At 39.0% G+C, this 24,927-nt stretch overlaps 1 protein-coding gene across 1 annotated transcript in view; it reads right to left on the reverse strand.

Annotated features, from left to right (window-relative positions):
* LOC122788980 (SEC23 interacting protein) overlaps positions 1 to 24,927 on the reverse strand; it is a 1,679,302-nt gene that overhangs the window by 662,178 nt on the left and 992,197 nt on the right. The window contains exon 13 of the mRNA XM_044056073.1: positions 12,403 to 12,618. Coding sequence (XP_043912008.1) covers positions 12,403 to 12,618 — 216 coding nt within the window. The remainder of the gene's footprint in view (positions 1 to 12,402; positions 12,619 to 24,927) is intronic.

Genomic DNA, 24,927 nt, shown 5'->3' on the forward strand with positions numbered 1-24,927 from the left:
TAAGAGATCCTGTAATACTCCTGGAAAATGAGGGAGTTGTTCTGTAAAAGACTGTGGGATACTGGAGAAGGAGGGAAGGGTTTTCCAGGCCATAAAGTAAGCCTGCTTGATAATGGAGAGAACCCAAGAGTCTGTTGTGATTTTTTGCCAAACTGAGAAAGACAGAACAAGCCTGAGGAACAAGGGGACTTGCTCAACAGGAAGGGAGTGCAGAAAGTCAGATGGCTGCAGACTTGTCAGGAAATAACTGCTTTTGGGGTCTTGGCGTTTGAGTAGGCTTATCAAAAAAATATGCTTAGGAGCCTTCTTACCATTGGAAGACTATCTGTGCAGTCTACACAAAAAGACAGTCTTACTAGGATAGTTCCTCTGAAACTTGGGAATGGGAGAAACAAAGACGTGCTTCAAATATTTCATTAAAACCTTGCAGGATCAGGGAGAGTTAAACAGCTCTGTTACTGTTGTGCCAAACAAGGTTTGGTGATCTAGAGGAGCATCCAGGGGATTTGCTTTTATATTTGAAGGCAAAGCCAGGAATAGTGCCTCATCACAGAGGCAGAGGCAGCAGCTCTACAGGAGGCATTTGTGGCATCATAGCTGCATTTTATAGAATGACAGGCAAACAGAGAAGTGGAACCCAGTAAAGTAAAAGCGAGGCTTTGCCCTCAGGGTCAGGCATGTCAGATACAATCTTCTCAGTCTGTGAGAGAACAGATAAAATGTACCTTGAGATATGGGTCTGGTAATTTATAGCCCTAAAGGTTAAAGTAGCAAAAGTGTATAAGTTCTTACCAATCCTTTCCATAGCTCTATGGTTCATGTCCGAGAGGAGGAGCTTAGAAGGGGGCAGCAGCCTAGAAGACTTATCTGTGGACATAGAAATCACAACTGAATCAGAGCAAGGGCATTTGTACAAGAACTTGCAGGCATCTGGCACCTTACAGAACCTGTCAGGCTTCTTAGGGGATAGAGGCTAGGAGTCTAGTGCCAGGGAGGCAGCCGAGAAGTTAACCAACAAGGCAGCCAACACAGAAGGGATAGCAGAAGGTTCAGGAAAGTCCATCTGCAGCAACTCATAATAACTTTGTTGGATGGCGGACACCTGGGAGTAATCCCAGTAAAAGAGTTGCATCAGACGCAGGACTGTATCACGAAAGGATAGTTCCTCCACAGGAGGGATCAAGACTGACAGATTCCTCTTCCACTTATCCACAGTCTAAAGGAGAAGGTAACAGAGGAGTAGGTTAAAGAGTCCACATCAGAGTCCAAGTCCTCATCTGAGGGACTCAAGGTCCCTTGGTCTTTTGGAAGTACAGGACCAAGGGGAAGCAGGAAATGAAACCCCCTGAGGATGCTTCAATGCCATCAAGGCACAGAACAAGCCTTGAGTGAAGTCCAGATTTTCTCTTTGTGGATCCCTGACAGCAGATACCACATGTTTAGTTTTCTGCCTTTTCTTCAAAGGGACATCTGCTTTGATAAAGCGCTGTTTTGGACACCTGCCTTGATTTAATCAAGGTACCCAGCACCTCTTCCTTAACAAGGATCTGAAGAATCCCTTTAGGCCCATCATAGGTAATCAGCTGTCATGCCCCTCCAATATCAGTGGAGAAAGTTTGCAAAGCCTCCAAGGACTTATGAGAAGCAGGTTCGGTCCATGTCAGCCTCTAAGAAGGTAGTGGCAGAACAAACCAAAAGTAATAATGGACTTGTTTAAAAAAAAAAAAAAAAAAAAAAAGGTAATAGTAGACTGTCCTTTGAGGTTCTCAAGTACCTCAAGAGCGATGTCCGGTAGAGGCCGGTCAGACTCAGGCCTACATTTCTTGACCTTCTTCTTAAGCGGGGGCTGTACCTCAGGGCAAGTGGATTCTGGCAAGGTACCTTAGGCCAACAGCTTCAGACTCTGGTTCTCAGAATAAATGGGAAGGCAAGAAAGTCAGTTACATAAGTTTTGGTTAAGAAAACCTGACAGATGGAACACTGAGTGTGGTGGTCATGAGATGCATCTAAGCAGAATAGGCACCTATTGTGGCAGTCCTTATGGGGAATCTTCCTTCCCACACTGACATTTTCCTTTCCTGGATGGCATGTAACCACCAAAAAATATTAAAAAAAAACAAAACAATACAACTTGCAGACATGAAAGCATAGGCTCGGTACAACCATCAAAATAAAGGGTGCTCAGACCAACATACAATAATGGCATTTGGAATGGCAGCAACAGAGTCCTGGATTGAGAGTGTACGTACATCACCTTTATGCCTAAGCTTGCGGTGGGAGCATATATCAGACGTAAGATGCTCCTAGGTAATAATGGCTTTGGTATATTGGCCAGATGTTGAGCTATCTTTGGCAAGAGATCCCAGAGGTGATAATACTGCAATAGTGATAATGAAGAACGTTAGTACCTCTGTCACACACACATAGCTATTCAGAGAAATCTTATGTAATGCACTGCGAACAATTTTTTTTTTTTGTTTTTAATTACAAAGTATCTTTATTGTTTGTGGTACTACTACTTTATATTAGAACTTAAAAAAATTAAGGGATGGCGCCCTGGAGCTGATCAGGGTTGAGGCTGAGAAATGCGAAGGGGATGATGGTGAAGGATAGTTTATATGTTTAGGGGAATACATGTGCAGTTAATATTTCCATGTGGAGACCAGGAAGACAGCCCATGGTACCTTATTGTAAAGGATTTTGTTGTTTACTAGCAACACTCTCACACAAGTGTGTGTGGAGGGGAAGCTGCCTAGTGTGGTCACTCCACAGGATGACTTAACTATACATAGCTTATCTGTATGTCTGCACTTAAGGCTGCATGAATAATATCCCTTCGCATCCACTCCTTCTATTAGTGATGGGGAATGAATGAACTAACAGACAGGACAGCCTTCAGACAGTAGGGACAAAGAACTGAAAAAAAAAATCAGAACTTCAAAAGTTGAGTTACTTTCACTCAAATGAAGAAGCCATAAGAGATGAAAATAAATTCAGGAAACCAGTGTCTTGAGCACTAATGCGCCAACTCAAAATGAAAGTATAAGACTCTGACTGAAGGACCATGAACCAAAAGGACCAGCTTAAACTTTTATTGAGAAAAATAAAAAAAATATGTATTTATTATTTTTCTCAATAAAATAATGATGGAACCAGATAACACACTGCCATGGTTTATTACAGAGGACCAAGCAAAACTTAACTAAACAGGTTTATAGGTGAATGTAGGCTAACTGATCTGAAGGGCCATTTTAAGCCTAGACAACAGCCAGAGGTCAATATCAAACTTTGCACCTTGCGTTTATGAGGTGAAAACATTAACCATTATGCCAAACCCAATACTATTTTGCGTGATGATTAATCATGTCACACAAAATTTTCACATGTGGATAACATCCTTCACCTAGGTAGACCAGCTGGGTCTATATTAGAAGAACGAAGAGACAAGAGCGTATGCTCTTTCATCGACACATAAAATCCGAAGTCTGAAAACAGCGAAGTTACGGAACACTAATTTTTTTCTCCGGGGAAAAATAATCGCTGGACCATTCTCGGGACTTTGCTGTTTTCTCCACTGTGGAGCGATCTCGGAGTTGGTATATTTAAGTAGGGGATGTGGGGGGGGGTGAAGCCCCCCACTTTATTTTATCTTTATCATTTTTTTTTTGGGAACAGCAACTTTTTTCCCTGGGAAAAAAATCGCTGTTCTGTAACTGTGCTGTTTTCAGACTTCAGGTTTTATGTATCGACGAAAGAGTCTTCGCTCTTTCAACGTTTTGTTCTTCTAATATAGACCCAACCAGCTATAGTGACACCAATGCATAAAAGGGGAGGAAATCATATCAGAGCCAAACAATTTTAAAGCTATTAGTCTGCAAGGGACAAGCCATAACAGAACTTGACACATGACATCCACTTCTGTTAGATATGGAAAATTATGTATTTGTTAAGGGGAGAGCTTGTCTTTTAAATCTTGAGGCATTCTTTGGAGTAACAGCAGCAGGACACCATGATGTGCTGACAAAGCAGGATAGTTATCTTAACTTTGCAAATATATCTGAGGATAGGCAAGATGGCTGTACATTGAATAGCAGGTTAATTAGAGTTCCCTGTCTCAGTTATAGCAGTCAGCTCTTTAGATGGTTGAGGGGGAATGTCTAACCTAGACACCTTGACAAAAGACAGTTTGGGAGGGAACCACTCATCCTTCTTTTTCTTCTTTTCCTGCTCTGAAGAAACAGAGAGAGGGGATGTAAAACCCTTAAGTATGAATAATATTAACTAGTTCTTCCTTTCATGTTCTGATGGCAAATGCTACTAGATGAATTTAGATGCTTGACCTCCCCCCAACAGTAGACAAAATGTGTAAGTGCCTTGGTTTTGGAACTCTGTCCAAATTCAATGCCTTTACAAAAAACTGAAGACTTGTCCTTATCAAAATTCAGGAAAAACAAAAATGAACAGCACTAAATTCCATAAATATATATATGTAATAGTGGCAGAAGATGAGGAGAACAAAACAACCAAAACTAAAAATTGGAACCGATCTACAAAATATCAACAATTTAAAAAATAAAAAAAATATATAACTCTGCTGAAAAACATGCAGTGCCAAAAAATAAAATTTGAAATTAACACAAAAAGTGAGTATATGTGAACATGCTTAAATACTATGCTAGATCTGGAAAACAAAGAAAGATGAGGTGCATTATAAGAGCAGGGGAGGAGGTTTGAAGCCTGGAAGAGTCTCAAAGTTGCCAAGAGACAGCTGCCTGCAGCTGCCAGATTGACCACTGTTTCTGAATCACCCACTCCCTGTGAAATGCTGCTATCCATGCTAACTTGCATTATGCATTGGGCTAAACATCTATGAATCCCAGCCCAAGGCTGAACCCCAATGGTATTGTCATCCAGGAGTAGGTGTTCCCAACAGAAGTATATTCATAATTTGAAAAGTAGCCATATCTGGTAAAATAGAGTGGGAGGGGCTAAGAAGAACTACACAAGAAAGACCTCAGATGAGCATGAAAACGGACTATCTCGGGGTTCCCAAATCCTGCAGTAAAATGCTTGGTAACGAATGTCCAAGAACCATAGAGCAACAACTCAAGCAAGGAGTTCAGGTAGGTAAAATAAAGAATACAACCTGTTCAGATTTTTAAGGAGGCCTACTACCTGTTCATATCTGTCGCTCATCCCTCTCTAGCATAGAAGACAAACAGGTTGGGTAGTTCATGTAGATGTTTTACTACACAGAAACACATCAGGATGGATAGCAGCATCATAAAATATAAACAAACTGATTAACATTACAGACATACATGCTTACATTTCAACAGCTTACTACAAAATGGCAGTCAGAATCACAAATGCTCAGTATTTATACACTTGTGCAAACCCTTAGCTTCTCAAAGGTAAATAACTCACTCTGAGTTAAAGGGTCTTTCTCACAGGCTATGTACTGTCGTACAGGCTCAGACACTGGCATCAAATGTTTCTGAGTCCACCTAAACTCTATTCCTTATGATTCTACTATGTACAAGATCGGCTCTGAGCAAATATTCTTTAAGACTCCAATCTGATCATAACCTTTGGACTTTTGCATCCTTACCATTTCTTCTCGTAATGGATTAAGCAGTTTGCTGGTCTTATCATAGTAGGACTTCTGGGTTAAACGCTTCTTCAACAGATTGTTCACTGCCCTGTTGTTCTTGACACACGGAACCAACAATTGACTACTGATTGTTAGTGTGGTTCTTGGTTTGTCTTGACAGAAGTCTCTGGGCAGGTGAACCAAGATTTTTATCACATGGAAAATTTCTGAGATTCAAGAGATTCAGGAAAATATCACTATTGTCTCATTTTGACCTCTCTAGTAACTGTTTTGCACTTTGAACTGCATGTTCTGGGAAACCATTTGACTGCGGATTCTCTGGGCTACTCATAACATGAGTAAAATCCCACTCTTTGGCAAATCTTTTGAACTGTTGGCTTGTAAACTGTGTGCCATTGTCAGAAATAACTTTGTGTGGACTACCATGGACTACAAAATGTTTCATCTTAGTGATGACAGTAACTAGATTAGGAAATAGGTCAATCTTGAACCAATCTAAACAAGTCTACTAACACCAAGTAATGTTGACCAGTCCATTCGGAAATGTCAGTAGCCACTGTTGACCAAGTTAGTTCAGGAATCTGGTTTAGATGAAGTGGTCCTTTCTGTTGATGTAACTTAGTGCTATTACACAGAACAAGTTAACAACACTCTCTCAATATCTTCTGACATAGAAGGCCAAAATACTAGAGATCTCGGCCTTCCTTTGGTAGAGTCTGCTCCCTGGTGACCACAATGCAAGACAGAAATGTACTCTTTTTTGCAAGGACTTTGGATCAATTACTTTTGGGCCTTTCATAATGACACCATTGTCAGACAAAAATCTCATCTATGTTTGGAAAATAAGGCTGCACTTCTTGAGGTAATCTAGACTGCTTTGACAGCCATACTTCTTGAATAAAGTAGTTGAGCCTCTGTAATACTGGATCTGCAGATGTGTGGTCTCTCAGCTCATCACGACATGTGGAGGAAAAACTTGTCACTGCCATGACTTCAAAATCAAGGTTCTCATTCTCATACTGTTCAGTGGTGTTTCTGGCTGATCTGGACAATGTGCATCAGCAAGATAAAGAAGTTTACCTTTCTTGTACACAATAATAAAATGATACTTCTGCAATCTCAACATCACACGTTGCAATCTGGCTGGAGCTGTATGCATAGGCTTTCTCAAGAGAGTCACTAGAAGTTGGTGGTCTGTTTCAATCTGGATAGGTTTACCATAAACATAATCATGGAACTTTGAAAATGCAAACAAAATTGCCAAAAGCTCTTTCTCGATCTGAGCATACTGCATTTCAGTTTACGTAAGAGTTCTCGATGCACAGGCAACAGGTTGACCCTCTTGTAGAATGGCTGCACCTAGACAAAATCAGAAGCATCACATGAAAGAGTGACTGTATTGTTAACAACATAGTATCTGAGAGTATGTGGACTGGCAATTCCCTGTTTCAGAACATCAAATGCTCTTTGGTGCTGTGCTAATCAAAACCAGGAAACATCTTTCCTTGTCAGCTGTCTGAGTAGTGTTGAAAGTTGGCTCAAATCTGTAATGAACTTGCCTAGATAGTTAACCATGTCAAGAAAACATTGCAGGGCTTGAACATTGTCTGGAGCTGGCATCTCGAGAATGTCTGTTTGCTTAGAAGGGTCTGGTCGTAGGTCTGAACTGGTAAATAAATGACCAACATAAATAACCTCTTATAGCCTGAATTTGCATTTCTGTGGATTGAGCTTACGAATCATTCGATGTGCTCTGTCATGCTCAGTTTCACCATTGCCTCCTACTAGTATGTCGTCTACTATAACAGCACAAGGATACCCAGAAAAAGTTTGCTCCATTGCATATTGAAAGACTTCACTTGCAGAATTTATCCCAAATGGCATTCTCAAAAATCTGTGCCTTTCAAACAGAGTACTAATATAGTTAGCAATTAAACTTTCTTGTCAAGGAAAATTTGACAGAATGAACTCTCTGCATCTAAGACAGAAAAAACAGTGGTATTTGGCATCAGAGATGCAATTTCTTTGACTGTGCAAATTAGATAAGGTCTTTTTAGTGCTTTGTTCAAATCCTGTGGATCAATACATATTTTGATGTTATCTGAGCTTTTCTTATGAGCTACCACCATGGAAGAAACCCATTCAGTTGGTTCATCTACTGGACAAATCACACCATCTAGCTCAGCTTTGACTCAGTCCTGCATAGCTACTGGAACTTTCCAGGCTGGGCTGATAACCGGATTGGCATCTGGGTCTAACTTCATGGAGTACACAACTAGAAGCTTGCCTAGTCTGTCTCCAAAAAGATCAGCATACATAAAAAAATATGTTGGGTGAAATTAGAGTAGTGGTCTTTCACACTAACATGATGGACTTCCTTATTAAATGAAAGCAGTCCAATTTTCAAACTGTCTCTGTGCCCTTATAATGACTGAATGTGTATCTTGACCACATACAATAACAAACTGGAACTTCTCCTAGCAGAGTAACATGAAAGCACTACTAAGCCTTCAGTCTGAATTTCTTCATCACCACAAGCAACAAGCTTTGCACACACTGCCATATCAAGCCTTTCACCATTACACACACTAGCAAATGTTTCAGCTGACATAACATTGCACTTGGAACCTGTGTCATCTTTGAGCTCTATGGGCTTTCCATTTATGTGAACAATACAAAATACTTCATTCTTTGCCCATAAATCTACAGTGCTGACTGTTTCATTAAGCACTGACACACCATCAACAGAAAAAGTACGTTACACAGGGTCACAGCTTTCTAACTGATCAACCTGTGTCTTGAAATGTTCCCTTTTAATAAAAGAATGTGTGCCTTTTGATTTACACAACCTCTTGAAATGATTCCACTTATTGCATCTGTGGCATTGATGACAAAAAGCTAAACATCTCTCCTTTTTAGACTCATGATTTCCACCACAATTAGGACAGCTGGCAATGAAAGTAGGCTGGGGGCCATGCTTTGAGTTTGCTGACTCACTCTTCTGCTTCACTGAGACTGTGCAAACTCTGGAACTTGCTGGAAAGTTTTGGGGTTTACCAGTGAGTGCTGCAGGGGCTACAGTTGCTACAATGTGAATGGGCCTGTTTATGTTAACCACATGCTGCATACTATCAACATGAGCTCTAGAAGTTAGTGGAAGCATGCATCTCTCATTTGTAAGCATATATGTGTGCTTTTCTATGAGCTCCTATATCTGACAAATCTCAATGGCCTTATTCAAAGTTAAATCACTGTCACGGAGCAAAATCTTTCCAAAGCATCATCCTTGATACCACAGAGAACTCTCTCTTTTATCAACTCATCACCAAATCTGCATATTTTAGCCGTATTTCTCAAATCAGTTATATATGCTGCAAAAGTTTCACCAAGCTTTTGATCCCTTGTATAAAATAAATGCCCTTCCATTGTAACATTTGTCTGGGGGTTACACATTTCTCTAAATTTAAGTTTTAAGCACTCAGGGTCCTCCCTTGACTCAGCCAGTACAACAATATGATTGTTTTCCCCCTCTCCTGCAAAGATAGTGGGTGCATACATAAATGAACATTCTCGTTTAATGGCTCTGACCCAGCTAAATTAAGTAGAACAAATGCATTTGTACAGTCATCTTTATCAGAGAATGCAGCCTGTATGAAAATGTCATACTCTTGCTGAAACAGTCTCCAGTTCTCTGCAATATTATTGTCGAACACAACTGAACTCAGTTTTTGAAATCCATCTGTCATGCCAACAAAGTTTGCACAAGTACAATGAAAAAATATGGCCCTTGTAATTATGTATGAACAAGCTGTGCTGTGAGAGCTCGTAATAACATTCAAATGCACAATAAACTCTCTGAAACACTATACTTTATGAAATATGCTCTGAAATGGCGGTATCTTGTGAAATAACTTTACTGTAATACTGCGCAAACATGCAAACACTTCATACACTTCTGATAACTCAGATATCTTTAATATGAAAAATGTGTGCTTAGGGAAAATGTGGTCATTCCCCCTTATTTTATTTGTTTTATGCAATTTAGACTATATTTCAAACACTTTCAGCAGTAATTTGAATATTTTTATCAATATTGGACATTTTAGTTTATGCTTCGTTTCATATTTTGTGAATAAGAAATAGTTTCAACAAGTTTTAATATCTGAAATTAGTTTCTGACCTGTTTTGCGATTTATACATGCAGTAGGGATGATTCACTCCTGTATATTACTCCAATACCAACCAGATGCCTCAGAGACTCAAAGTGGAGAAACTGGAACTCTTTCTGGCAACAAGTCGTTTTAGCATCCCACTTCTGACACCATGTTGCTCTTCCCTCTCTAACACAGAAGACAAACAGGTGGGATAGTTTGTTTAGATTCTTTATTACACAGAAACACATCAGGATCGATAGCAGCAGCAGCATCATAAAATATAAACAAACTGATTAACAGACAGACCTTACAGACAAACATGCTTACATCTCAACAACTTACTACAAATTGGCAGCCAGGCTTGTATGTTCTCAGTATTTATACACTTGTGCAAGCCCCTTAGATAGCTTCTTAAAGGTACATAACACATGCATTGATCTACAATGTTCTTTTTAAAATGAACAATAAACAGCACTTGTGTGAGTGATCTTAAAAGGAACAAACAAATTTATTAAAATGCTCTTATTCCTAGCAGCAGTGTGTTTAGGTATGTTTTCAGTATTCGAAAATAAAAGTAGACTGGAGGATGGTTGTGCTGGGGGGGATTGACTGAGTGCTATTACCAGAAGTAGTCCGACCATTAGGTGAACGGTTGTTAATAGACGGCTGAATAAGCAAATGTTGCGTGGAATTAGAGGAAGTCAAACCGGGTATGTTATTGTTTCCTTGATAACAGTTTGCTCTGCTGAGTATCACAATGTTCAAGACGGGTAGCCAAATGATCCACCCACTGTGTTAGCTGATTGATGAGAGCTGTTAAATTAAAAAAGTCAGTCCGGTTTTGTTGTTGATTAAATAAACTTGGGCTTGTCAGGTTATCAGGTCCACCAGTCGCCATGACAAACACCACGCATAAACTACCAAGACAAAAACTACTCGAAAATAAAAGTAGACTGGAGGACAAAACAAACCCGGCAAAGACAAATCTGTTTAATGAAGTGGTTTTCATTACAATGATACTGTAACTTCATCAGATACAAAGACGGCTTTTTGACATTCTTTTATAAACAACATTAAAGTCATATGGTACACAAACACCAATCAGCTAACTACATATCATAAATCATAACACATTAAAAAGTGGGTTAATTAATACACTAAAAAATGTTTCAATTGATATAGAATGATTAAACACATGAAAATAAATGCTTTACATAAAACATTTTTTTACATTTGTTTGTGTACCATATGACTTTAATGTTGTTTATAAAAGAATGTCGTAAAGCTGTCTTTGTATCTGATGAAGTTACAGTATAATTGTAACGAAAAGCGCTTCATTAAATGGATTGGTCTTTGCCGGGTTTGGTTTTGTCCTCCAGTCTACTTTTATTTTCGAGTAGTTTTTGTCTTGGTAGTTTATGCGTGATGTTTTGAGTATTATAAATATAGCTCTTGAACCAAAATGATTATGAAATTAACATCTGCAAAATTGTACACTGAGGTGTCCAGTAAAATAGTCCACATTTACAGAAGTATTTCTATTTTTTAAATTTATTTATTTATTTATTTTAAGTATAAGCAATGCAACTTTTCAGCATTTAATTTTGACAATCAGTTTTACACAGCTTTGCTAGTATTCCTGTAAAACAGGTGCATCATTCTGTAACTGCACTGTACTGTTTATTGTACTGTCACCTCCTTAAATGCACATCCACTGTTGTCTACTAGAAGGGTTAACAGACATTTACTACAGATGCCTATGGCACATCATTAAGTCACTTGATGCAAGCTCCATGTCTTATTAGTGGTCTTCCCCTATACAGCAACACATTGGATAGCCCAACAGTATGCGAATTAATATGCAGTCTGTCCTTGACTAACTTCAAGTAAATGATTTTTTTATTATTGTGACTTTCAAAAATATCTGGTATGCAACATCACGCAGCTGAAGTGGTGGTTTGCAAATAAAAAAATCAGTGGCTTAAGAAAGGGAATGACATTAATCAACTTACAACTATCATGACTCGGACCACATTCCACCAACTGAAATATACAATATCATTAGTTTAACGATGCTCTGTAAAAACATTTCATCATGCAATATAACTGATATTGCAAAATGTTTCCATTACAACCAAAAAACTTGATAAGTAATACTCCAGCTTCTGTTTCTCTATTCAGATTTTTTTTCTAAGGGAGTTGAAGCATGGATGCATTTCTCATACTGGTGTCACTGTATATCAGGTGGTGAGGATAGGAACAACATAGGCATCTGTATTGTAACAAGATACTTCTCTTTAAAATTCTGCCACCAAGCATTCTTCTCTTGATGGAATAAACAAGCTGCCTGGGTAAAAACTGAACTGCTGAAGGAAAGATGGTAGTGGCGGTGGGGTGTTTAATGCATTAAAACAAGGAACAAAATCCTTTAAAAGTGTGCATAGCTCATGAAAAGGTAATCACACACAATTCAAATGCCTACACAATGAGCATTTTTTCTGTTTTTTTTTTTTTTTATGATTTTGTTTGCTGCGGCATTACAACATTTCAAAGGAAAAAATGTTTTAATGTACACATGATTGTGTCTAATCAATATTTATACTATACACATTTTATTTTAAATTTTAGTCTTACCTGCCCCGTACCAATTTCAAAATACTCATAATCAACATGCATTGAGGAAACTCTGCCCCCAGCTGTCGGTCTTCTCTTTGCTTGCTCCAGCTGCCCATCTGATACAGAAGAATAAACATTAGCATCTTCTTCCCTTGCCTTCTGGCTTGCTTCCTCTTGAGATTTCCTAGAGGATTCCATTGCTGCTTTCTTTTCTGCTGCAATTCTCTTCTTTTCCTGTTAAAATGTCATATATATGCAAGTGTAAGACATGACTCAGTCTTTCATGTTAAAATGAAACATCTTACATTAGTGTTACATTTTAATAGTGAGGAGTTTTTTTCATCTAAAGACAAAAAAATGTATAAACATACATTGTTTTTTGTGTGATAAAATCATGAGGGGGATCCAACTATATGGACTTTCCTCTCTCACCATACTGGCATTACTGTCTTGTATAATAAGCACCAAAGTCTCCTATCCAGAAGTGAGCTGTCATATGACAGCCATCCATTGTGGCAGCCAAACAGAGGAGGTAAAACAAAACTGCCTGCGCCATAGTCCTACAATCACATGCTTCGTTAAGCTTCCTGTTTTATGTTCTAGCAATCTCCTAAGTCACGTAAGCAGTAGGAAAACCACACATTCCCATAAAAAAGTACAGTTTTGTAAGTTACACTTACCCATAACAGTAGATATTCGAACTATTTACTGCTGCAGTAGCCTATTGGTTGTATACGGCCAAGGATACAGCACCCAGCCAGATTCACAAAGCTCTAACCCCCACCCACACAGTTACTCTGGCTGCCTACAGAAAAAAAAGGGAAGCTCTTCCTAAAATAACCACAACTACAGTAACAAATGAAAGCTAGCCATATCAAACAACCATGACCTAAACAAGAAAAGTTGTAACCCACACCAAATATATACAAAAATGGGAATGGTGGGTCGGTGCAGCTACTGCAGCCGTGAAGAATTTGAATACCTACTATTATTGGCAAGTGCAACTTACACAACTATACTATGTTTATCATTCTCACAGCTGCAGTACCCTATAGGTAGATTACCAAAGCTTACCCAACCTGGGAAGAGGAAAGATAAGGGTCCAAGAGCACCTGAAGGATGGTCTTTGCAAAGTCTGCTCTGGAACTAGAGAAGGAATCCATTTTATAGTGCTCTGTAAATGTAAGAAAACAGGACCAAGTTGCTAACTCTAGAATGTTTCTAAAGTCCACCCCTTTCGTATATGCAAATGAAGAAGCCAAGACCCTGGTAGAATTGGCCCTAACCCTGCCTGGAAAAGTTCTGCCATGGTGGGAGTAATCAACCACAACAGCAGAGAACAAGCATATACATATGGTCTGTTTAGACATGGATTGATCTTTCTTAGTCCCAGCATAGAAAATAAATGGCTGGTCAGCTTTCCTGAAGGACTTGGTTCTGTCAAGGTAGTACCCGAGTTGCCTGTGCACATCCAAGGTATGCCATATCTGTTCTCCCTTGTTTTGTGGATCTGGCTAGAAAACTGGGAGGTTGATGGCTTGATTCAAAGTGAACTCTGAGACAACCTTGGGCATAAATGTGGCATAAGTTGCAGAATGACCTCATCTCTAATGGAAAGACAGATAAGAATCCCGGACCATGAAAGTCTGCAACTCAGATACTTGCCCTGAAGATGCAACAAGGAAAAGACACAAGTAAACAGTTTTCCAAGTAATGAAGGGAAACAGTGGCAGGAGAAGAGAGAAAGGTGACCAGGTTCTCTGGCAGATGTTGTGAAGCTGGTGCCTGACCCTTTTTTGGAAATTCCCTTCTTTTTAGGATTTGGGGTTGTTACACTCCTGACATTTTTTTCTTGAGAGCCTGCCTATTATTAGCCTGAGATCACTGCTTATTCTGTCCATTGAAAGGTGGAAAAGGTTTTACAAGGGATGAATTTGGGGACCTGAAAAATTCTAGAAACTCCCTGCATTAAATTATCTCTTTCTTCCCATTGCTTTAGATTATCTGCATAGCAGTAGGCCAAAGTAAAACTTCAGACTCTAGAACACAACTTAAAATTTCTGATGTTTAGTCATCTGAAAAGGTTTGGTTATGTACCCAAAAAATCTCCTCAAAATTGTATAGCTAAAGCAGAAGCCTTGGAAACTATCAGCTTAACAATACACACTTTTTAAGGCATGTTTAGAAACTCAAGACAGGTTAGGCATGAAGTAGAAATTTCTTCCAAACTGGTAACACACACCAGTCCAATCAAAACATCTACTACACACAGGGCGGAGCATGGATGGCCAACTGAGAGCAGTGAATTTTGAGAGCTCCATAAACCAGTATAATAATACAGGAAAATGTTATTATTTTCAAGTTTAAAATGTCAGAAATCTATAGATCATTGTGACTATTAAAGATTTTCCTCTGATAACTATAAAGTATATAAGCCGTGGTGGTACAGCGGTAACGTTGTTGCCTCACAGCAAGAGGTTCTCCCATTCGATTCTCGGCTGGAGTGCCTTCTGTGTGGAGTCTGCATGTCCTCCCCACGGTCGAGTGGCCTCCGAAAGACATGCGTGAATGGGCATGCCTTCGCTGAAGGTTGAGCGTCGGGCTGGCAACATGCACCATAAAAATCCACTGTCAATCATTAGCGGACCGGAGTTCCGCTGTGGTGACCCCTAACCGGGAAAACCCGAAAGACTAAGACAATTCTAAAGTAATGCTCTTTGCTGATGACATATTATTAACAATATCTAATATAAAAAAGACATAGAAGACATAGATATTTTAACTGACACATTTTACAGGACTTCAGGACTCCATTTCAATAAATCAAAATCAAAATTTTTATTTTTAAATTTAAAAAAATTGGAGATGAAGGGGAATCACATTATACGGAAACAATAATCTACCTTAAAATATCTAGGAATTGAGTTATGCAAGGATAATAATGAATTAGTCTAAAAAAAACTACAATAATATCATCAATACAATTAAAATCTATGTGGAAAGGTGGAACAAAGTAATATTAACATTTGAAGATAGACTACAGTTAATAAAAATTATTTTACTACCCAAGATTCTATATATAGCTTTGGCAATACAACTGTTACCAGAAAGGAATATACTCAAAAGAAATAAGCCTAATAAAATTTGTATGGTTTCCCAAAAGAAACAGAATAGCTTTAATACATCATACAGACTGTAAAATTTATATTTCTACACTGAAAGGTAGTCTGCATCATTACTCAATAAAGGCAATTGAGATGGTTCAATCTGATATGACATTCCTTCACTGCATATGAAGTAGACATCTAGTATAACAATGAAAGATACATAACAAAACCGTACTTCAGCTTACAGCATCAAATTGCAAGAATCAATGCCTCTCATACAAAAGAACAAGTCCAGTCTTTATAGTCTCTTTCTTGCCTACATCAGCAGTTTAGAGAATTTGCCAAAATAATAAGTCTTTCCTTTGAAGCTGGTCTGCTGACAGTTTGTTTCCCATATTTCAAACATTCCATTTCTTAAGAATAACTCCTCGGCCTTGCTCTTATCTTGCATGTCCTGATGACGAGACACAGCTGCATACAAGAGTTTGTCTTGACCTGCTTGTAGATAATAAATTTCACAAACTGCATAGTTTATAAAGATTAAATATTTTACTTCTGACTTCTAATAACAATGAATGCCAAGCTATATGCTTTAGCCAAGAGTTTAAACTAAGTACACTCTGTACTACACTGAAAAGCAGAACATTTATTTTACATTTTCAGAAAAATATACTGAAAGCCATTTTTAACTTGTTCACCACTGAAAGAATATTTCAAATCTCATAAGACCATGGAAACAGGGAGGATTAAACTTTCCTGATATAGAAAAATATATAAAAGCATCAATATCTAAAACAATCTCAGATTGGATAAGTCCAAGTTATTCTGCAAATTGGAAAGAATTACTAACTGTAATATCAATAAATGAATCTGATTTACAAAAACAAATTTCAAACAGATAAAAACAATTTGCCATGGCACATATGTAATAGTATGCAATATAACATAACTAAACCCACTAAAAATTGCATGATTATTACATTGAATCATTTAGGAAAATTATTAATGCAAATATAGATTTAAAAATCTGGTTTGATCTTTTAACACCATTCATAGTTACAAAGAGCTATCCACATAAAATATACAGAGAAATAATTAATTCCTGGGAACAGAAAGGATTTGTTTGTTGGTTTTAATGTATCGAAGAACTAAAATTTCTGGATATGCAAATAACAGAAACAACATACAAAATTCTGTAACAAGACTGGCTAACTATGCAAAGCATTTGGGCGTATCCGCAAGATTTATGCAGAATAATTAGTAATTCTTCATTTAAAGAAATACCCAAACTTACGAAATAACTATATGAAATCATATATAATGATTATGACATGGGAAATAGTATTTCAAAATTTTACAAGATATTGATAAATTATAAAACAACACCCAAATCCTCATATTGGACTTGTATAACAAAAGGACACTCATTACAGCTAACTGAAGAAATTAAATCAAATATTTTATTATCAATAAAACATACATCCTTTACACAATACTGGAAAGTTTTTAATTGGAAATGCTTGTACAGAGCATTCTTAACACCAGACAGAATTACTAAAATTAATTCTTCCACAAAGGGAGTATTTTGGAGGTGTGAGCAAATATACAATGCAGACTGGAATCACATTTTTTTCGACTGTGTTAAAATTAAGCCATTTTTGGAATGGTATTAAAAACATTTTACAAACTTTATTTAATGAATCATTTAAATTATCTAAAGCTCTAGTATTATTGAATGTGTACGAAGCTCCTCATTTGAATGAGTCAAATATTTATCTAGTTTGGACAATACTTACAATCTCAAGGAAGTGTATAACAAGAAGATGGAATACAAATACAATACCAACTTTGGAAGACTTCTACAGCCTACTGAAGATAACATGTGACGGATCCACACAGTCCACCAGTTTTTATTATGCCTCGAGCCACATATCACTGTGTATGTTTAATTATTGCTAGATTGATTATTGCTAGATCTGACATGCCACTACCTCACTATATGCTGCTAATATTGTAACAATACAATATGCTTAAGAGCAGGCCTTGCTCACTGATTACTGGTATTACTGAACTTTTGTTAACGTATAAGTTGTTTATCAGCTTTAAAGATGTTTACCATAATATGGGGATTTTAAGGAGGAACTATATCACAAGCTTGTGAGATAACTGTTCTTTGAAAAAGGGAAGTAAGGCATAAAACCAGACATTACGAGACTTGTTTACAACTTAGGAAATGATCTGTAATTTTCTAAAATATTCCATCAACTCATGATGAGCTTGTAATGTCATATTTTCTACAATATTCCATTAACTCATGATGAGCTTGTGATCAATATGTCATTAGTTGAACCTGCTGACCCTGTTGTTTGTTCAAGACTATAAAAAGCTCAAAGGCTAAAATGGAAATCATCATCATCTGGATTTGATCACAGTACCAGCCTGAACTGAGTTTAGAGCCATTTTGCCAGTGTCCGCCTTGCCTTGACAGAACAGATAGCTGCACTGGATAGGATTGAAGTCTCCCTATCAGTGGCAAAGATGATTTTGTTTATGCATATGCTTGTAAGTACATGATTTATTAGTCTTTTTCTGTTTATCTAGTCATTTTTTATTCAATAAATTGTTAAGTTTGAGCCTTGGTGTCTTGTGTCATTTCTAATCCTGTATTAACCTCAGACTTTAAAGTAACGGACTAGTTCATTTGGCGCAGCGAGCAGGGTCTGAGGTTTGCAGTGGAAATGTCACAACAACCAATGTTTTTTTCCTTTAAAACATATAGGCATAGGTAAGAAGGATGCTGTGTCAGGCACCCCAAATAAGTTGGGCATTGGTACTATGATGCCAGCATTGTTTGGGAAATGGGATCCTCTTGCTAAGGTGTTAAGTCAGGTTTCACCCCCTCCTTCCCCAAAACCTTTGCAAGAAAGACCTAAGGCAGATCCCGATAGTATAGCTAAAGCTTTATCGGAACTAAAATTGGATGATAAGGGGAAAAAGGTGAAGGAAGGGGTGGGAGCAGCTGGATGGTTGTTCTTTGAGGCAATTCAGGAATTAGACAGAGATGTAAAGAAACTAAAAGAAAAGGTTTTAGAGTTAGAAGAGCAATGTAAAGAACATGCCCAAACACACAGAATGGATAGAGATGCCTTAGAAAAGGCAGGTATGGCACTTGTCAAAGCAGGAGAGGAAGATGAACACTGGAAATCTAATTCAGTGACTTTAGCTACTCGAATAATTCAGCAGCATAGACAGCGGAATGGAAGAAAGCGTCGCCCACCCTCAAGGCCTCGGGTTCGTGCTTTGCTGTGTAAGTCAGAGTTTGACCCCGAGAAGTGGGAAGGTGATCTCCCCTCATCTGATGAGGGTAACAGTGATTTTGAAATAGTAAATTCCCCATCAGTAGAGGCATGCCCAGTTATTGAGAGAAAGGGACAGTATACTGGGGGGGCGGCGCCACAACAATGGGTTGAGGTGCGGAGTTATATCCAAGCTGAATTATTAAATGTAATCCAAACCTAAAAGCAAAAGCCAGGGGAAACTGTTTTAGCGTGATTTCTTCGGGTTTGGGATACAGGGGGAGAAACAGTGTCTCTAAATGCCGAAGAAATGCACCAGTGTGCATGCTTGGCGTTTCACCCATGGTTAAAACAAATAGTAAATAATGTGAATCATGATGATCCCCAGGTGAATACACTGGTGGTGTGGTTAGCCTCGGCTTTCCGAGCTACTTGGTCTGGTGCTACAGCAGTAGCTGATGAACATAAGTCTTGGAAAACAATAGCAGAGGCAATACAACAGTTAAGAGAAATGGCTACCATTTATTCATTGGGATTAAGGAATGGGGCATTAGTGCTTCCGAAAGGACCAGATGCACAAATGATGACCAGCAATATGAGAAGTAAATTGATCAAAAATGCACCACAGTGGTGGGAAGGGCAGCTGATGGCTGCACTGGCAGGCTGTGTAGGTCAACAGATATGAGATGTAATAGCCACTCTAAATCAAATGGCAGAATTAGTGGAAGAAAAAGAGCAGAGAAGAGCTAGAAAAGCAAATGCAGAGAAATCAAAAGATAAATCTGGTGAAAAAGTTACAAGAAAGCAAATGTTTCTGGATCTATTAAGGTGGGGGGTACAAGTTGCGGAAATAGATGGGATAGCTACTGAGGAATTATATAAAAAGTGGAAGCAAAAACAAAAGGAGAAAGGATCAAGCTTTGCGGGTAAAAAGCAAACCCCTACAAAACGTCCAACCAGAAGTACCACTGAAGGGAAGGTAGGGTGGAATCAATTATATCCTGACATCCCTACTGATGAGTTAGCACAGTGGCAAAAGGGGGAATTCAGTGATGTGAGAGATTGGGGAGAAAAGGAATGGAGAACCCTGGTTGAAAAAAAACAGACAAATTGACTAGTAGGCGGGTCCCCAGTAGCTAGGGGTACAGTAAGAGCAATTACACCTGGGGACCAACGCCCTTACGTACCTCTTACCATTTTTTGGAGGGGAGGGCCACAGCATGTAATGGCTCTGGTAGACACAGGATCAGAAATAACCATTTTTGCAGGCAACCCCCGCAAATTTTGTGGACAATATGTAGAGTTTGATGGTTATGGAGGGGCAAAAACACTAGGTACCAAAACGAAGGTTAAGATAGCTTTTGGGGATGGTATTCCTATTTTCATTAAAGCAGTAATAGCTTCAGTACCTGAGCATATTTTAGGAATAGATGTGTTAAAGGGTAGAACTTTGGAAACCACTGTAGGGCCATTTAGATTTGGAGTGCGGCATTGTTCAGTCAACACAATTAAGGCTGCAGTCCGAGGCAATGCTAAGTGGCAACCACTTTATATTCCCACACCGAAAACAATAGTAAACATCAAACAGTATCGTATTCGAGGTGGGCATGCAGAAATCACTGAGACGATCCAAGAACTGCTTCGGGTTGGCATACTTGAGCCAACAGTGAGTCCATTCAGCAGTCCGGTATGGCCAGTAAAGAAACCTGATGGATCATGGCGAATGACTGTAGATTATCAAGGTCTGAACAAGGTGGCCCCACCCTTAGTGGCAGCTGTTGCAGACATTGTTATGATCGTGGAAAGACTGTCTTCATCTGTTGGACCATATCATGCAGTTTTGGACTTAGCAAATGCCTTCTTCTCCATTCCGACAGCAGATGAAAGCAGGGCCCAATTTGCTTTTACCTGGAAGGGAAGGCAGTATACCTTCCAAGTGTTACAACAGGGATATCTGCACAGCCCTACCCTGTGTCATGGACTAGTGGCTAGAGACCTAGCCAAGTTACAGCTAGACAAAGTGACTATTTTCCATTACATTGACATAATGATTACTGGAGAAAAATCTGATGTGGATATCGCACTAAAAACTGTAATTCAGCACCTTCAGAACAGAGGGTGGGCTATAAATGAGAATAAAACACAAGGGACATCAGTAAAATTCCTTGGTATGATTTGGAATGGAGCGAAAAGGGACATTCCTGCAGCAGCACTAGAGAGTATTCAGAAAACTGCAGTCCCAAACACGAAACAGCAGGTACAGGCCTTCTTGGGAGCAATGGGCTTTTGGAGAGCATTTGTACCTCACCTCGGACTGATTTTGCGACCCATTCACTATGTAACAAGGAAAAAATGTGACTTTCAGTGGGGTCCCAAGCAACAAATGGTTTTCAAAGAAGCAAAAAAGGCCCTACAGCAGAGTGTGGGGCTGGGCCCAGTTGATCCACAGCAACCTTTTATCCTTGAAGCAACAGTTGCCAATAATGTTATGTCTTGGGGGCTGTGGCAGGATGACACTGGGAAAAAGAGACCCTTGGGATTTTGGTCCAAATCCCTGACTGGAGCGCAGATGAGATATAGCCCACTTGAGCAGCATGTGCTAGCAGTGTACACAGTATTGATTCATGTGGAAGGAATAACTAAACAACAAACAATGACAGTTAAAATAGACTACCCAATCCAGGGGTGGTTACGAGATAATAATTTAATGAAAACTCTAATAGCACAATCTTCAACTGTGCAGAAATGGAAGTGGTATTTACAGGAAAGGGCCAACATCATGCCTGGAGTATCTCAAGTACAATAACAGTTGGCTGGACTGGTAATTTTGGATGATGCTGATGCGACAGAACAACAGCGACATGAGCTTCCAAAATCCCCAATTACTGAAGCATTACCATTTGATAATTTAGATGCAGAAAAACAGAAACATGCATGGTTTACTGATAGTTCTGCTAAAATTGGATCAGATGGTAGGACCTGGACTGCAGTGGCTTATTGCTCATGAACAGAAACTGTGTTATTTGACGAAGGAACTGCCGGTTCAAATAATCAGGCAGAATTACAAGCTGTTGCCCTGGTAATCGATAGGTTATCACCTGGAAATGAATTCTACATCTATACTGACAGCTGGGTAGTTTTTTAAGGGACTGACAACCTGGTTACCTGCATGGCAACAACAGAATTGGAAGATCCATGGCAGACCTCTATGGGGAGGTTCAGAAGATTGGCAACGGATTTGGGAAAAAGCTCAACAATGCAAAATCGGTGTTGGACATGTAGATGCCCATGCATCACTTGTAACAAATGAAAGGAGGCATAACCAGCAGGTAGATAAGATGGCTGCAGTACGAGTTGCTGAAGAGAAAGCTGAAAGTGCTAGCATGGCAAGATGGGCCCATGATCGGAGTGGGCACTTGGGAAGAGATGCAACAATAGAATGGGCACGAAGGCATGGTATGCAGTTGAATAAGGAAATAACTACAGATGTTATAAAGCAGTGTGAAATCTGTCAAAGAAATAAAAGCAACTGCAAGCAGAAGCATGTGGACACTTTCACCGAGGCAGTCATCCAGCACAAATCTGGCAAATAGACTATTGGTCCTTTACCACTGGATCAAAATCAGCAATATTGCCTAACAATGGTGGACACTTATTCAGAATTACTAATGGTGTCCCCATGCAAAAAGGCAAACGAGCAAGCAGTGTTAAAAGGATTGAATAAATTATGTATGACATATGGGATTCCCAGTGAAATCCAAAGTGACCAAGGCAGTCACTTTACCGGAGCAGAGGTTCAAGAATGGGCAAAAGAAAATGGAGTTCGATGGGTGCTGCATATCCCATATCATCCTCAAGCTGCTGGTTTGATTGAAAGGTATAATGGGCTCCTTAAAGGACAAATCCGCAAGAATACAAATGATAGAACCTTATGAGGCTGGGCAAAGGTATTAGAATTAGTGTGAGCCAGCTGAATAATAGGCCTCGAAACATCAAGGAACCCCTTTGCAAATGCATATGAATGACATTCGGTCCAACTGTTGTATTTTAAAACTAGAAAAGCTGAAACCAAATGCCATATACCCACTTTTGACAAATACTGATCAAACTCGGTTCTGGCTATGTGCATTGACTGAACAAAGAGTGCCAGCACAAAACATAGTATTAGTTGAGACAGGTTGGAAACTCTTTCTCCCACAAAATTGGCACTGGGGGGCAAAAAGGAATATTAGGAGAAAGTTAGGAGGTTTTTACATTATGGGAGCCAGAACGAGAAGTGATAGTGAAGGCTATCAATTTAGATAACAAGACACAAATAATTCAAAAAGGACAACCTTTAGTAGAAATTTGTATGCATCAAGATGCTGTTTATTTTACTATAAGACTGTGATGCCAAACCAAGCAAATGGCTGGGAATGAAAGTTATAGTGACCACACCCAATCAGCCAAATGAACATGGGACTGTAATTTGTGATGGACCTGGTGATACTGTTTTAGTATTACTTGATTCTGCTAAACAACCATTGTACTTTCCTCTCCATAGATTATTGCCACTGTTTGGGAAGGTGCCAACCTTTTCTGACGACACCACTTAGATGGACCACATGACCGTCTTGATCCTAATCCCTCTATTCAAAGAGGAAGATCTTGCAAATTTAATGGCGGACTGTGACTTTTATTGGAAATTGGGAGATGATCTATATGCGGTAACACCTAAACCTGCCTTAACTTGGAACATCACTCAGACGGAGAACATTACAAATGTATGCAGACTGAACTGTGATAGACATCCTGAAAAATGTGTTTCCAACCCTTTTGGAGTTTTATACCAAAGGCTAAATGAGTCTATATTTCCACTAGCCAAGTCTCCATTAGATTCCTCCTGCATAGCTGAATTTCAAAGGGAAAATGACACCGCGGAAACCCTATCTCCGAGTTTGGAAATATATGCCATGGACAATAGTTCAACTGTATTTGATGGTTTGGGACATGTGGTAAGGTATACCAGAGGATGTAAAACTGTAAGTAGTGCTAGAGTTATACAATGTATTAAAATGATAGTTAACATGTCAGCAGTTGATATTACTACCAGGTATCCACACTGTAAAATTGTACAATTATGACCGGTTAATTCTTTGCATATCAAATACAGACATTACAAATATAAAAGGAATAAACGTGATGTTACAGGTATTCTTGGTACTGCACTAGGTGCAGTTGGAACAGGGACTGGATTCCTAAACAGTGTAGACATAGATACCCTACGTAGCAAATTGAGCCATTTGGGCACTGACCTAAATATGGCCTTTAAGCTACTAGCAGACCATAATCCCGAACTGGGACAAAGAACTGTAGACAGTATTTTAACTCAAACTGTCTTGTGAAGGTGGATTGAACATACAAATACATATGCAGAACAGATTTTAAATAACCTCACAGCAGAAGTAAATCAGACCTTTTGCACCTTATCTCAATTGGCTGCCAACCAGCAATATTTGCAATTCACTCAAACTTGGGGGGCTAAAAAGGCAGCCCATTGGCAAAAGAAACTGCAACTATATCATTGGTTAAAGCCAATAGATTTTGTATGTGAAAATAAGTCTTGTATACTGATTTTTGACTATCTTGCTAGTAAAACGGAACAAAGCAGGTCTGTCCATTTGTTACATTGCCCTTGCAATTTGGAAATAATTGGTGGGTACCTCAAATTGAATCTACATTGACTGATTATAATGATGTACCCATTGATGTGGCAGGTTGTGAAATCTGGCCCCAGGGGTAGGTATGCATGATGGTGAAAAGGAAGCCTCACCCATGCTTACATAATGGAAATGGGGAATGCACCTGGCACAGGTATGTAGTAAATGGTACAGACATCTACCAACTAAATGATACCACTGTTTGTGTGACATCCTCCTGTAAATTAGCCTGGAGTGATGGGATAATCACAACTGGTGGAGCATACTGTAAAAGTAATGTCCATGCAATTATTGATTTTTGTACTGGAGAACTTATTAGACTGACTAGATGGATGGACATCACACTTAATGCTAGCACAGAACCATTACACACTTTTAGATGGCCATCTCTAGTCCACCCGGACTTTCAACAGATTAAGCAGGAAGGACAAACAGTGTTGC

Source organism: Protopterus annectens, chromosome 14.part0 (genome assembly GCF_019279795.1).
Source record: "Protopterus annectens isolate FY-2018-M chromosome 14.part0, PAN1.0, whole genome shotgun sequence".
In the NCBI taxonomy this organism is placed as follows: domain Eukaryota; kingdom Metazoa; phylum Chordata; order Ceratodontiformes; family Protopteridae; genus Protopterus; species Protopterus annectens.